This window comes from Nicotiana tomentosiformis, chromosome 10, assembly GCF_000390325.3.
Source record: "Nicotiana tomentosiformis chromosome 10, ASM39032v3, whole genome shotgun sequence".
NCBI classification, from domain to species: domain Eukaryota; kingdom Viridiplantae; phylum Streptophyta; class Magnoliopsida; order Solanales; family Solanaceae; genus Nicotiana; species Nicotiana tomentosiformis.
This window is the reverse complement of record NC_090821.1, coordinates 26,884,968-26,901,055: the sequence shown is the minus strand read 5'-3', so window position 1 is coordinate 26,901,055 and position 16,088 is coordinate 26,884,968. Positions and strand designations below refer to the sequence as shown.

Below are 16,088 nucleotides of genomic sequence, written 5' to 3'. Positions count from 1 at the left end.
TCCTGAGGATCTTCTTGATGGTTTTATTTGCCTCTTCAACGGCGCCATTGGCTTTGGGTCGGTAAGGGGTAGAATTGCGATGCATAATTTTAAACTGTTCACATACCTCCCTCATCAAATGACTGTTCAGATTTGCCGCGTTATCGGTAATGATAGTTTTTGGAATACCAAAATGACAGATAATGTTGGAATGTACGAAGTCCACCACTACTTTCTTGGTGACGGCTTTGAAAGTGACCGCTTCAACCCATTTTGTGAAGTAATCAATGGCAACCAAGATGAATTTGTGCCCATTTAAGGCTTTTGGCTCGATTAGCCCAATGAAATCTATACCCCAAGCAACAAACAGCCAAGGCGCTAACATAGGATGCAATTCTGAAGGCGGTGCATGAATCAGGTCACCGTGTATATGACACTAATGGCACTTCCGGACAAAACTGAAGCAATCATTTTCCATGGTCATCCAGTAATAACCTGTCCGCAAGTTTCATGTGGGGACTGCATACTCCTGAATGCACTTCGTTCATGATCTTTTCAGCTTCTTTGGCATCTACACATATTAACAGATTCAAATCTAGAGTTCTTTTATAAAGCACTTCTCCGCTTAAGAAGAAATTACTAGCAAGCCTTCTAATGGCTCTCTTTTTGTCTCCATTGGCTTTCTCAGGGTATTTCTTTGTTTTCAAGAACCTTTTGACATCATGATACCATGGCTGGACATCGGGTTCTGCTTCAACCGTGTTGCAATAACCATATCTTTCTCTGATTTGAATCTCTGATGGGTCAATATGGACATTGCCTGGATATGGCAGCATTGCAGCCAAGCACCTCAGACTCATAGGAAATTTGAGGGGCCTTACAGAGAGATTCTTAGTTGATACCTGGCAGCTGATTTGACGTAGAGTTGCATTCTATCTGCAGGCTTTGAGTCACCTTCTTATTTCAATTGTACTATTTTTATTTTTTGGATAATGTTGCATTTCTTTCATAATAGTGTGTATAGTAGACTCTAGAAGCTCATGTATCGCAACTTGGGGTGGTTTGTGTTAGATGTTGGTTTTGGACTTATTATGTTTATTTTAGAATTTCTTTTATACTATGTTATTATCCTATTATTAGTTATTTATTACAGTGTTTCAGAGTTTTCTATTGAGTGTTGGCTTGCCTAGCAAGCGGTGTTAGGTGCCATCACAACCCCGATTGGTTGAAATTTCGGATTGTGATATTTCGTGACTCGCATGTACCTTTGCGAGTAGGGATAGTGACCCAATGAATATTTCTGTATTCCTATTGAATCAGACCATTTTCCTCGGCAATGATATGAAATATTATTATGGGAGCAGGTTGTTCGCCTCGGCAGCGTTATTAGATGCATATATGGATCGGTTTGCACGACCTCAGTGGTATTACGTAACACTATTCTTATTAGATCACGTCGTTTGCCTTGGTAGAATAGTGCGTAATATTCGATAGGGAGTCAGAACGCATATGAGATTTTCCTGATTTGAGATTTGATATTATGTCTGATATTGGTTATCTTGTTTCCTTCGAGGCAGTGTATGGTATTTAATGACTTCGTAATTATTCATATGTTGAGAATCATATTATTTATATTTACCTATTTCGTTGTTACTTATTGTGTTTCATACCTATCTATTTTTATGTACATCATTATTGGACCACTAGTAAGTCTCAATGTCGATCTCTCGCCACTATTTTTTTGAGGTTAGACTAGATACTTACTGGGTAGCATGTATTTACGTACTCATACTACAGTTTTACATGGAATGTACATGTATTGAGACAGGTACATCGGGTGGTCACTTAGGCGTGTAGTCACATCAGCTGGAGTCTTAGTGGTGAGTTGCTTTCCATGCTTCGACCTGCAACACCTAAAGTCTCCCTACCCTATATTTATTTTATTCATTCTATTTTCATTCCAGACAGTAGTGTAGTGGTTTTTGTATATTGTATTAGATGCTCAAACACTAGTGATATTGGGTTTTGGGGATTTGCAATAGATGTTCGTGGTTGTATTTGATATTTATATCATTTCGCCTTATGTTTTGTTCATTTTTCATGACTTAGTAAGAATGAAAGTATTTTGTCATGGTTCCTGAATCTATCCCTGCTTTATTGTTGCAATTGTTGATTTTGAAAAGTGTTATCAGAGGTTGTTTGTGTTGATGATTTATCATTAGCTTGCCTAACGGCAACATTGGGCGTCATCACGACCTATGGTAGGAAGTGGGTAGTGACATCAATTCTCTATTTATAATCCAATTTAGACCTCTTTACCAAATTTAATAGTTCTTGCACCCTTTAGCCCCTTAATATATCCATTTTTCAACTTTTTCCCTTCTCTAACACTCTTTTTCCATTCTGAATAAAAGGGAATACCTCATTTTTCTTTCTTGTGAACCCAATAGATTTTTTATCACACAATCCTCTCTCTCTCTCTCTCTCTCTCTCTCTCTCTCTCTCTCTCTCTCTCTCTCTCTCATATATATATTATTGTACACCCCAAATCTTGCAGAATAGGATACGACACTCGGTGACTTAAACTTGTGAACAAGTAAACCAATACTCAATTCATTCTTAGACTTGGATAATGCATATTTCATGATAAGAATATTTTCAATAAAGATTTAAAATCATCAATATTTAGCATAATAACCCATAAGCCTTTCTATACATTATACATAGTTTCGTGATTAAAATGAAAATATAATAAATATAAATACATGGCCCACTTTATAAAAGAAGCTTTTATGATAATGATAAATCAAATGCATAAATTAACTAGACTAGAAAGTACCTAATTGCAACAATTCAATTGATTGTTTTGAGTTCTAAAACCTCATTCCCCTATTTGAAACTTTTCGAAGGTTCATTTGGTATTTTATGACTTGCGGGTATGGTGACACGGGTTCCGAGAGGTTCGAGAGTGATTTAGAACACTTAGTTCCTAACTAGAGGCTTTAAGTTAAGAGAGCTGGCCAATGTCAATATTTTGGGTAAACAAGTTCGGATTTATAATTTGAAGGTTCTGTTAGGTTCGTATAATTATTTTGGACTTGTATGTATGTTTGATTTAGTATCCGAGAGGCTTGGGTGTAATTTGAACCTATCTTGTGAAAGTTGAAAAGAAGAACTTAAAAGAGTTCATAGTTTGGTTTGCACTTGATTCTTAGTTATGATATTTTTGTATCTTCTTTGAGCCCTTAGACAAGTTTGTATAGGACATCTGGACTAGTGGGGATTATTAGACAGGGTCCCATGTAGATCGGGTGAGTTTTGGTACATTTGGAGAAGATTCCGTAGTTTTTGGAGGGAGTTGCTGGTTTCAGCGGCTAGCCAATCGAGAATTGGTAGCTGTAGTGCTGAAGCTAGTATAAACCTTCAACGTCCAACCCACCAAGAATCGGTGACTGTAGCGCTTGATAAATATGGATTTTAACCACTTATTAGTACTTTTTTGCTATAGTTTTAGTCCAAAAGTATTGATTTTTGTTCTCAAAACTAATGAAATAGTGTGAGGCATGTTGGAGGATTGGAGCTACCTCAAAAAGGATTATTCTAGCTCAAAAAGGTAAAAAGGAGATATACAAGCAAAAGTGCGGTCCACAGAAGTAATTTTGCGGCCGCATAAGATTGTGCGGTCCGCAGATATAGACATGCGGCCACAAAAAGAAACCTGAAGCCTTAGAGAAGTTTGAAGAAGCGCGGTCCAAACACCAAATTGTGTGGCTGCAAAAGCTGGTCGTACTGACAAGATTTGAAAAGCTCAGAGAAGGTGAAAAAAGACCAAGTGTGAAGCCTCGTCAAAGTGCGGTCCGCAGTCAAAATGTGCGGACGCAGAAGCTGAAGTCCAGTCGTAGATGGAATTGTGTGGCTGCAGAATTCCTCCCAATTGAAGAAGAGAAGAAACTTGCGGACCGAACCTGGAATTGTCGGCCGCAGAACATCCTGAAGGGTATTTATGTCAGTAAATTTTTGGGCACTATAAATAGACGAAAAACACTTTTTAAGGGCATGTTTTGTATTCTAAGCAGTTGTAGCAGTTATATTTTACCCTTTCCGGAATGTAGTGACAAATATTGGTGAAGAATCATTAGGTTTATCAATTAATTGTAGTTTATGGCTTTAATTACTTCTTCTACTTTGTTTTATTTACTTTCTAGGATATCTAGGGTTTTGACCCAACCCTAGTGTGTAAATCTTATGTGTTATTAATTTTAATACTTGTTTATGATTTTGTGTTTATTATTTAGCCTTGTTTATGCATTATTTCTAGAATTAATGGTTGCAAACATTGATTCATACATATTTGACTTATTTCTTACTTGAGAAAGAGGAATTTAGTCTAGGAATACTTGGCTAACAAGGAATTGAGCTAGTTAAGGTTTTGGCTAGTTTGATTAAAGGGTTTGAACTAGAGATAGGCGACTTGGACTCATATCAATTGTTTGGATTGCTACCCAATTTGACTTGAGAAAGTCTATTTGGGCATAACCACTCTATAACCGAGAGGTATTGAGTGAGTACTTAAGAATTGAGAGTTATAATATACCACGATCCTCAAAATAAGCATTAACGTAGTTTACCCAATAGGTTTGCACCTAGGTGAAGGTTACATCCCTAGGTTATTTTCCAATTGATTAAAAACACCAAAAATAATTATTCTCTTTCTAGTTACTTTCAAAGTTTAAATCTCTTAGTGTTACTTTGGAAAATAATCGCTCTTTTGTTTGGAAGCGTAATTTAGTTGTTTCACGTACTCTCGTCAAGTATCTACCTTAGCACCCTTCATAAACTCCCTGAAGAATTCGACCCCGACTCTAGTTGGGTATTATAATTGCAACGACCATTTCCAGTCACTATTGAGTGCAGATTGGACGTGGATTAATATTTAGCACCATTGCCGAGGAGTTTTTACAGTGTTAGCTATGTATTCGAGTTTGTTCTTGAAATATCTTCTTTTCCTTCCGTGTTACTAATTTATTGAAGCAATCATAGGTACAAAATGACTAACAATGAGCTCGAACATATTCCATTGGGCGAGGTTGACGGCGAGGAGGAACAACTGGATTACGTACCTCAAGTTCCATAACCAAATTGTCGAGGGCGTGGTTAACAAGACAACTTGCCCCCACCTCTACCACCACGACCACAAGCGGCGCAACATCGTATTTTTCCCAATGAAGGTTATGCATGTGCAATAATCCCCCTTGCAATAGGGCGGAAAACTTTCAAATTACCAATGTGATGTTCACTTTGCTAGAGCAACGAGGCTTTTCCACCGGGGCGCCAAATCAAAATGCTTATACATATTTGAAGGGATTTGTGTGTTACGTATTGGGGGAGCAAGCAAACAAATATTTTGGAGGATACTTTGAGGCTACAGTTTTTTCCCTTCTACCTATGGGTAAAGATTTAAATAGGTTGGAACACTTGCCTAATCATTCTATCCATACTTGGGATGAATTAGCGGCAAAGGTTATTGCTATATTTTTTTCTCTCGGGCACATGGCTACTCTTAGGGATGAAATATTGGCTTTTAAACATAAGCCCAATGAGCCTTTACATGAAATTTGGGAGCGGTATCGGACAATTGTAAAAGAGTGCCCGAACAATGATATGACCGACAACATGATCCAACAAAGTTTCTACCATGGTATTAATACTACAAACCAATGTATGATCAATCAATTGGCTGGAGGCAACTTTATGACAACACCTTATGACTGAAACTTGCCAAGGCCCAACTTAATAAAGTTCAAGCTCCTAAGCAAGTTCATGCTATGGAAGGGGTAAATGTGTTGGTTAACAAGAAGAGGACCAATGGTCCACAATTTCAAACCCGAGTGGAGAGTTATGCATAGGATGATGGTAGTTTTGATCAAGATGATTCTTATCATAAGCAAGAGGAAGAGGTACAATGTGTGAACAATTATCAATGGCAAAGGAATAATTTCCAAGGCTCCAATCAACAACAATGGCGACCACAAAATAACCAAGGCAATTGGAGTTCTAACAATCAAGAGAATTAGCACAACAATAACAACCATGGAAATTAGAGTGGAAACAACCAAGGAAATTGGGAGGCAACAATCATGGTGGTTGGGGAAACAATAAAAATCAAGGAAATCGAGGATAGGGTTTTCAAAGGCCCCCTATGTACCAACAACCTAGCAACCCACTTCCTTATCTTTCCCATGGTTCAAGTTCTTTAAAGAATGAGATGGGATTAAGAACATGTTCAAGCAAATGATTGAAAAGAACATTGATTCGGATGCCCAACATCCCTCACATACCACATCAATCCGTAATCTTGAAGTTCAAATGGGGAAAATTTCTCAAACTCTTAATACCCGTCATATGGGTGCACTACCAAGTGATACTGTAGTAAACCCAAAGGGTGGTAACAACACGGGGCATACTATGGCGGTTATCATAAGAAGTGAAAGAGGCAGGAATGCACCCACCTCAAATAAAAGGTGAATTGTGGATGATGACCAAGTAATATAAGAGGAAATCCCAAACAATGATGTTCAAGCAATTGATGAGCTTCAAATTGACATTAATGAGAGTGTGGTGGAGACTCAAGAGGTGGTGAACCCGTCTAAGGAGCACATCATGGGCATACCGGAGCCGGTAGTGCAAAAGAATGAGGCACCATTGCCTAAGCCTCCACATCCCTATCCTCAAAGGATTGCCAAGCAATATGGTAAGAAACAATTCAAAAAGTTCATTTCAAATGATGAAAAGTCTCTATGTTAATGTGCCATTGGTAGAAGATTTGGAACAAATGCCCAGATATTCCAAGTTTATGAATGATCTTGTAACCAAGAAGATGTCGATGAATTTTGAAACTATCAACGTCAGTCATTAAATAAGTGCAATTTTTCATTCCATGGCTCCTAAGTTGGAGGATCCCAGTGATTTCACGATTCCTTGTACAATTGGGAGTGCCCATTTTGCTAAAGCTCTTTGTGATCTTGGGGCAAGTATCAGTTTGATGCCCTATTTGGTGTTTAAAACTTTGGTAATTGGAAAACCAAGACCCACATCTACGAAGTTGCAAATGGACGATCATACAATGAAGAGGCCATTAGGGATTATTTAGGATGTTATGGTCCGCGTTGATAAGTTCAATCTTTCTGCGGACTTTTTATTCTAGATTGTGAAGTTGATTATGAAGTGCCTATCATTCTTGGGAGACATTTCCTTGCTACGGGTAAGGCTCTTTGTGATGTGGAAGCCGGAGAACTCACTTTATGGGTTGGTGATAAAAAGGTGGTATTCCATGTGTGTAAGTCTATGCGGCAACCAATTACCAATGAGGTGTGTTCTTTTGTGGATTTAGTGACCGATGATATTGTTGATGATACAAGTGCTACAATCAATGTTGGTGATATGTTGGAAGCCATTTTTCTCAACTTTGATGATGATGAGATGGATGGTTTCATGGAATGTGTGAACTCCTTGCAAGGAATGGGGTCGTACAACTATGCACCCCGGAGCCAAAGTTCTAAGTTGTGGTTTTTATTAGCCTACTCTTAACAAAGATGCAAATGAATTAGTGAAAAGCTGTGATGTATGTCAACAGGCCAATAGAATTTCAAAGTTAAATGAGATGCCTCTCACAACCATCTTGGATATTGATATTTTTTATGTTTGGGGCATTGACATTATGGGACCTTTTGTGAGTTCGTGTGGAAACACTTACATTTTGGTCGCAGTGGATTATGTGTCCAAATGGGTTGAGTCTGTTGCCTTACTCAATAATGAGGTTAGGAATGCAGTGGCTTTCTTGAAGAAGAATATTTTTACAAGATTTGGTACTCCGCGTGCAATCATAAGCAATGGAGGGTAACATTTTGCAACAAGGATTTTGACACTTTACTTAGCAAGTATGGTGTTACTCTCAAGGTCACGACTCCTTATCACGCATAAGCTAGTGGTCAAGTGGAAGTCTCCAACCGGGAAATAAAGAGTATCTTGTCTAAAACGGTGAATGCAAATCGGACAGATATGTCCAAAAATCTTGATGATGCGTTATGGGATTATAGGACGGCTTACAAAACACCTATCATAATGTCTCCATACCGATTAATATTCGGGAAAGCTTGTCATCTTCCGGTGGAACTAGAGCACAAAGCAATGTGGGCCTTGAAGAAATTGAATATTGATTGGAATATAGCCACTAACTTGCGGGTTGCACACTTGAATGAATTGGATGAGTTCCAGTACCATGCGTATGAGAGTTCGTCCTTGTATACAGAAAAGATAAAATATCTTCATGAAAAGTACATTTGGAACAAAGAGTTCAAGGCCGATGATCTTGTATTGTTGTTTAACTCAAGTTTGAGGATGTTTCCTGGGAAGCTTAAGTCCAAGTGGAGTGGTCCATTCGAAATTGTTGGTGTGACACCCTTCGGTGCATTGGATTTGAAGAACAAGAACAATGAAATATTTTGAGTCAATGATCACCGGGTGAAGCACTACTTGGGAAAAGTTGGAGACATCCACATGGTGGTGGTTATTTACTTTATTGAGGATGTTCTGACATTGCGTCGTGTCGCGACGTTAAATAAGGCACTTCTTGGGAGGCATCCCAATTTCTTTTTTTTTTTTATAGTTAGATGTTCTTTGTTGTTGACGTAAGATAAGGTGGAACCTAGATCAATCAATACATATACATCATATGAGGAGACTAATAATATACCTGTAACAACATCAGGTGACGACTCCTAATCATGTCGACCCGCTAATGCCTAAATGTTGTTCTGAGGACTACTCGAGCTAGATGCTCCACTTTTGCTCCTACCATGACTAACTGGTGCCTGTGAACCTTGCCCAGGGGGCGTACTGATGATGACGAACCAGCTACTGATCCCGCTGGCTAAACTATACCTACACCACCTCTCGCCGGACAATCTCTCATAACGTGGCCTTGATAACCACAAGTATAACAAACACCCAACCCCACAAGGCACTGCCCGACATGCTGCTTACCACACTAAGCACATTGTGGCAAGGGAGGCCTCATTTGACTTGACTCACCCCTATACTAAGAACTAGAGGCCCTATAACTTTGACTGGACCATAAATATGTGGAACGATCAAATCTCCTACTGGAAAACTGAGGGGGTGCACTAGTCGATGGTTGGGCTGGATACCTCAGGTACTGGTGTCTCTGACAACCTCGAAGCTCACCAAAAGGACATGAAGATCTCGCTCTCTTACTATGGCCCTTATCATGCCCACGATCGGCCTTCTACTTCTTCTTACGCTCCTCTACACCCTAAGCGAATGCCTGAATACGAGAAATATCCATGCCTGGCTAAAGTGAGACCGACATACACTCATTAAGCCGGTGCGACTCCAACCCCATCACAAACCGGTGAACCCGATCCTCCATCCTAGCTACAATAGTGGGAGCATACCTAGCCAAAGAATCATACTGAAGGTTGTACTCCCGAACACTTATATTACCCTGCCGAAGGGTCAAGAACCTATCAACTCTAGCCCGTCTAAGCTCTGGTGGCAAATAATGACGAAGAAAAGCCTCTATAAACTCCTGCCATACCGCTGGAAGGGCATCCTCACCTCTGGACAACTGCCAAGACACGTACCAATTAACTACAACGTCCCAAAGTCTATAGAAATGTAGCTCACATGACTCAGTCGCAGTGGCCTTCATTACCCTCAAAATCCTCTAAATCCTATAGATAAATACTTGAGGGTCCTCGTTTGGATCTGCTCCAGTGAATACTGGGGGGTCCAAATTAATAAAATCACAAACCCTCACACTAATGGCCCTATCTGCATGACCAATACCTACCTCCTAGCGTCGATCCTGTGTGGCAACTAATCGAGTCAATAGCTGAATAGAATCTCTCATCTCCTGACCCGGTGCATCTGGCTGAGGAGCTGGGGTTACTGGGGTGGGTGATGGAGCTGGTGCCCCTCGGATCTCCTCTGGAGAGCGTAGGGTATGTGAAGTTTGAGATGGAGTCTCACTCTGAGACTCTCCCCGAGCCCTGGTAACTTATGGTTCTTGACTAGTAGTCTCATCAGCCACGGACTTGCCCTTCTAGGTAGTTGTAGCCTTCTTAGGCATCGCTGAAAACATAATATATCGTTAGGAAAATGAATCTTTATATCGCACGATCTAAGATACGAAGGCAAGATAACATCCTATATGATCTGCATCCTTCTATTTATAAGTATGGTGCACAACATACTCATAAACAAGACTCTACTAGACACGGTCTGTAGACAACCCTAGGACAGAACTGCTCTGATATCACTTTTATCACGACTCAAACCGATGGGCAATGACGAGTGCCCGAGTCATACCTGTCGAACACCCCTAAGCATATGTCTAAGATATAAACATGAAATAGGGGTAGGTCATGCATAACATCTAGCAATAAACTGCTGAATCATATGAATAACATACGCAAGGAAATTTGCCAAAAAGACATATAACTATATAAACATATATATATATATATATATATATATATATATATATATATATATATATATATATATATATGCGGAATACGGTAGGGCGAGCCGACAAGGCTACTACGGACAACTATATATCAAAATAGAAGCCAACAGTCCACATATTATCCAACTATACATGACTATATACAGACCTCAAATAAAGTGTACAACTATATAAAGGACGGTACTGGACCCCATCATACCCATATATGTATATAAAAAAAATATTGTACAAAAACCCAATAGCAGTACCAGATCAAATGGAGCACACCAACTCTCACTAAGCAAGGATCGTAAGAAGGGGGACCGTCAGCCTATCTACCTACACCTGCGGGCATAAAATACACGCCCCCAGGCAATAGGGGCGTCAATACGAATAATGTACCGAGTATGTAAGGCATAAATATCAGTATATAAAAGACATGAAAGAAACATGGAGTAAAGGACTCAGCCTGTAAGTTTGAATAGCTCTGTGAATCATGAAACGTTTATAATGTCATGCATATGCATATAAATGTCATATCATGCATAGGTATATGCGTAGATAATATCATCAAGCCTCTGAGGGCATCCCATCATATCATCTCGGCCTCAGTGGGCGAAATAATCAACGTATACCAACTGATCAGGTGGTGGTGCGTATATAACGCTGTAACCTTTCCCCACCATATATATATATAATATACGCGTATATAACGCCATCTGGTCATGGGTCAATGTACATGTATAAATGAATGCAATGCATAAGAAGTAAGTCAATATGATCTCTCGGGATGTCATAAGATCAACATGCCTTCGGTTAATATCACGAAACAAACTTTATCAGCTTACGTATTTTCTGAGACTCATGAACAGACGATATAATAATAGGACATATGGAAAATCAATAACATAGGCAACCCTAGTACTTCTAAGAATATAGCCATCTGTGAAAGTTGCATGTTTGCTCGTTTTGTTGTATCATATGGATCATGCCAAAAGAAAAGAAGGGATAGCCTTAACATACCTTATAGAAATCTGTCCAATAAAAATGCTAAACTCAACTCACTGCACCTTAATCTACAACAATGACATTGAAGCTATTGTCAAGCTACGAATGAGACTCTCATTTATATAACGAAAGTAACTTAATCTGTAACAAAAACGGGCAGCATTTCTCCTGATTTTACTACTTCCTCAAGCCTACTATAGGCGAGACAACAACACAATACAATCGGCAACTCAAAAACAACCTAACTACAATTCAAGACCTTTAATACAACAAAAAGCCCAATTATACCATAACATACCCAATCGACAATGTTTCAATTAGCCTGAAATTGCAACGACGAGCGACCAGCCCACTATCCTACCACATGTGGCATTTCTCCACGCCCTTTATCCTTCAAAATGCCATAAATCAGCAGCACAAGGGTCCAACATGAGTGGACTAAAAAACATTCCACGACAAGTGGAATAAATCGTACTCATGGCTTCCGATCACCGTCCCGTGAGTTCTAACTATTAGGAAATGAATTTATCAACATTCCTTGAGATTTAAAAGCTTACATACAGCAAGTAGGCATTTTCGTAACTATGAATTACCTTCCAAAATTCAAACTACAAAGAAAACATGAGGTGGTATAATGATACTTATGTCGTAGGGATCGTTCTAATGTTATCGCTTCTTGATTTCGTACCCGATATGATAATCTTTTTTGAAACCCTTGAATAAAGCTGAAGGATAAGTTTATGGGTATCCTCTATTTGTGGTCTATGGAAAAATGAAGAAAAAGAAGAATTAAGGCATACATACATACATATATATATATATATATATATATATATATATCCACTTTTAAAAAGTCAAAGAGGTGCTAGCTTGGCACCCTAGCATTGGCCCATCTTCACACGCTTATATCTTTTTATCCTGATGTTGTATGAATTAACGGTTAAGAGTGTTGGAGACAACTTTCCAAGTCCTTCAATATGGTATATAATATGTCCCAGAAAGACCTCATATAATATACTAAATGTATTTCTTAAAAAACTTCGTTACAAGGCAAATCCTTAGTTGGTTTTTCCGCAACTTAAATCCGATTTTTTTCAAACTTTTTATTTTAAATTCAAATATCATATATAGTAATATTATGACTTTACACTCATTTAAATAATGATTAACCAGTCTCATATTCATTCTACGTCACCTTGGGATGCACAGAGTGTAACAGTCTTATCTTGCATTATCTCGTACCCGGCCTCATAGATACCTCAGTCATACTCGGCCACTCTAGGGCTCAGTCATACCCGGCCACAAAAGGGCTCGGTATCATTTCACACCATACCCAACTGATCAGTGGTTGCACAATAGGTGCCGTAACCGGCCGACTATAGCGCGACTCGATAAAGTACAATAGATCTATGTATATATATATATGTAACTGAAACGCAGAATAAACTTGAAGAAATATAAAGTTTAGACTCAACAACAATCATACTTCCCAACCTCGGGATACCAACTGGGAACATTTTGGACTTGAAAGAAGTACTACCAGCAAGAATGTACAAGAATAGAGCAACATCGTGAGAGGGCTTAGTACTACCAAACCTTACAGTACATGAGTTGTTTGGAAGGAAGGAGAGACTTACACTAATTCATGCCAATAAAGAAGGTTGCCTCACATACCTTGTTGAAGAAATAACTATGCTTCTATGGTGATTAGCTTTGCCTCTAACAAATCTTTCTAGTCAATACTACCAGATAATGGATGTTACGACAGCGATTTCAATGTTTTTGCAAGCTAAAACCTAATAGAACCATTTTCTGATCCAGTTTAGCCTATTTCGAAACCTCAAAGGAGATGTGAGAGCATTTTTGGTGAATAATAGTGAATGGTATTGCCTGGGAAAAAATGAAGGAGAATGAGCCTCACTGCCTTTTTATATGTATACCAAGCATAGAAAATACCGTCGGATCCACATGCAAAATGGGTTGCCTCAACCCGGTGACAGTGCCCGGTGGGAAATTTGTCACAGGCTTACTAAAACGTGTAACCACCTTCTAGCCTCAAACGCGTCGCCAGTTGATTGGCCACGCTAGAAGCTACACTTACCAGGCTTCATTTAGGTGTGGGGTGCACAGTCTACCTCCTCACTCCATCCACACTTGGGCCGAACTTGTGTATGTTTTCCTAGGGCAATGGTTCCCACAAAGTAAGAAGTCCGAACTTCTGAAAAAAAACTTCTTCTTCAAGAAATTACCAGGGGAACAACTACATAAAGCATGAGTTAGATTCAAGCAGTATTTGGTGAGATCACCGAATTATGGGTTTTCGGAAAATATTTTGTTGGAGAAGTTTTACATGGGTTTGGATCCTATGAACAATCTGTAGCCAACAATGCGTCTAATGGATTGTTCATGGACAAAATGTTTGCAAGAGTCACTCAATTCCTCGACAAGGTATCCCAACACAAACAAGCTTGTCATTCAGGCGGTACCGCGGTGGAGTCTCATATGGTACCCCTACTTTGACAAGCATTGTCAAGGAAAATCAAGAAAGAGATCAGTTGATTGACGGGCTTGCTACCAATGTCAATATTTTGACAAAAATGTTCACGGAAAGCCAAACAAAAAAAGTGAATGTCGTGGAAGAAGTAAAACCAATGTCAAATGTGAACTATCAACATCAAGAAGGCCAACATCAATACTATCCTCTAATGCAATATGAAGAAGTAAACTATGTTCAGAATTCACAAGGAGGATATCAAAGACAAAACTACCAAGGGTTGGGACAACAACATCAATGGAGACATAACCCGCAAGGGCAAGGTAACCAACAATGAAAAAATGACCAAGGTATTTCTAATCAAGGAAATTAGAGCAAAAACAATTATAATTTAGCGAATCGAGGTTCAAACAACTATGTTCCATTAAAGGAGTAATACTCTAACTCTCAACATTGGAGGGAGAGTTCTTCAAGCAATTCCAAATTGGAGAACATGCTTGAAAGAGTATTGTAAAATCAAGAGGGGTCCGACACTTCAATGAAAAATATGACCGAGCTTGTGGGTTCTCACACCGCATATATTCAAAAGATGGAGGTTCAAATGAGGGATCTCTCAAGAAAATAAACCCCAAAACAAAAAGGTACACTGCCAAGTGATGCAATTTTGAACCCAAAGGGTAGTGAGGATGGCCCAACCTCTCATTGTATGGGCATTACAACTCAAAGTAGGAAACTAATTCAAAGTGAGATTGAACGGGTAGTCGATGTGGAAGATGTTGAACAAGAAGATGAGGCACAAATTGAGGTTCCATATGTTTTTGAAGTTGAAAGAATTCCGAAGAAGGTGAAAGCTCAAGATGTGAGCCATGACAAGGTTGAGGAAAACGTAATAGAGTCAGCAAAACCTCTAGCACCGATTCCTAGACCTCCCGCTCCATTTCCTCAAAGATTGGCCAAAAGAGTTGATGATAGAAAATTCGAGAAGTTTTATGACATCTTAAAGAAATTATCGGTGAACATTCAGTTTGTGGAAGCGTTTCAAGAGATGCCCGATTTTGCTAAATACTTGAAGGATTTGATAACGAAAAAAAGACCATCAAGAATGAATCGATGAGTGTCATCCATCGGATTAGCTCCATCATTTCAGCAACCGCCGTCCAAAAGAAAGAGGATCCGATGGCTTTCACCATTCAATGCACTATTGGATTACGTGACTTTGCATGAGCTATTTGGGATAATGGGGCTAGCAAAAACTTAATGCCTCTTTCTGTGTACAAGCATAATGCTAGGCCTATGAGTATGAGGTTGCAAATGGCCGACCGTTTGGTGAAGCGACCGGTAGGGATAATGGATGATGTGCTTGTAAAAGTGGAGATGTTTCTCCTCCCCGCCGACTTCATTATTCTTGATTGTGCAGTTGATAAAGAGATCCCGATCATATTAAGGAGACCATTCTTGCAACCGGGAGAGCACTTATGGACTCGAAAAGAAATGAGATTAAATTGCCAAATGCATACAAGAGTATCTCGCTACTTGATGTTATTGATGTGGTAGAAGATACCGTTGAGGTCAAGATGAAAGATAAATGCCTTGGTGAGGCATTGTCAGCGATCTTGATGAGTTTTGATGGTGAGAACATAGAAGGATATGTGGAGACGGTGAATGCATTGGAATGGTTTGGTTTTACACTTATGAATTAAAGAAACTTTCTCTTGACTTGGAGAATTGAGCCACTCCTCCCACCAAGCCTTCAATCATTGAGCCTTCATAACATGAACTCAAGCCACTACCACCATACTTAAGTTATAAATATTTTGTCTCTAATGAAACTCTACTGGTAATGTTTTTCTTCTTTGTCAAATAATGTGCGGGTTCAGTAATTATTGGAGACCTTGAGGGAGCATAGACGTTCCATTGGTTGGACGATAGCGGATATCTGAGGGATTCCCGCCAGTATTTGTATGCACTAAATCGAACTTGAGGAAGATAGCAAACCTAGTGTGGAGCATCAAAGGAGGTTGAATCCCTCCATGCAAGAAGTAGTTAAGAAAAAAATTATAAAATGGTTGGATGCCGGGG

At 39.2% G+C, this 16,088-nt stretch overlaps 2 protein-coding genes across 2 annotated transcripts; one reads left to right on the top strand and one right to left on the bottom strand.

Annotated features, from left to right (window-relative positions):
• Nucleotides 1–446: 446 nt before the first annotated feature.
• On the bottom strand, nt 447–839 carry LOC117274706 (uncharacterized). Its single transcript, XM_033654030.1, has one exon. The coding sequence runs from the start codon at nt 837–839 to the stop codon at nt 447–449; it is 393 nt and encodes a 130-aa protein (XP_033509921.1).
• Nucleotides 840–8,037: 7,198 nt separating this feature from the next.
• LOC138899909 (uncharacterized) lies at nt 8,038–8,484 on the top strand. Its single transcript, XM_070186609.1, has one exon. The coding sequence runs from the start codon at nt 8,038–8,040 to the stop codon at nt 8,482–8,484; it is 447 nt and encodes a 148-aa protein (XP_070042710.1).
• Nucleotides 8,485–16,088: the final 7,604 nt, after the last annotated feature.

Bases quoted from the DNA above. Each gene is read 5' to 3' on its own strand.
- LOC138899909 (XM_070186609.1), top strand. From the start codon at position 8,038: ATGTCCAAAAATCTTGATGATGCGTTATGGGATTATAGGACGGCTTAC.
- LOC117274706 (XM_033654030.1), bottom strand. From the start codon at position 839: ATGAGTCTGAGGTGCTTGGCTGCAATGCTGCCATATCCAGGCAATGTC.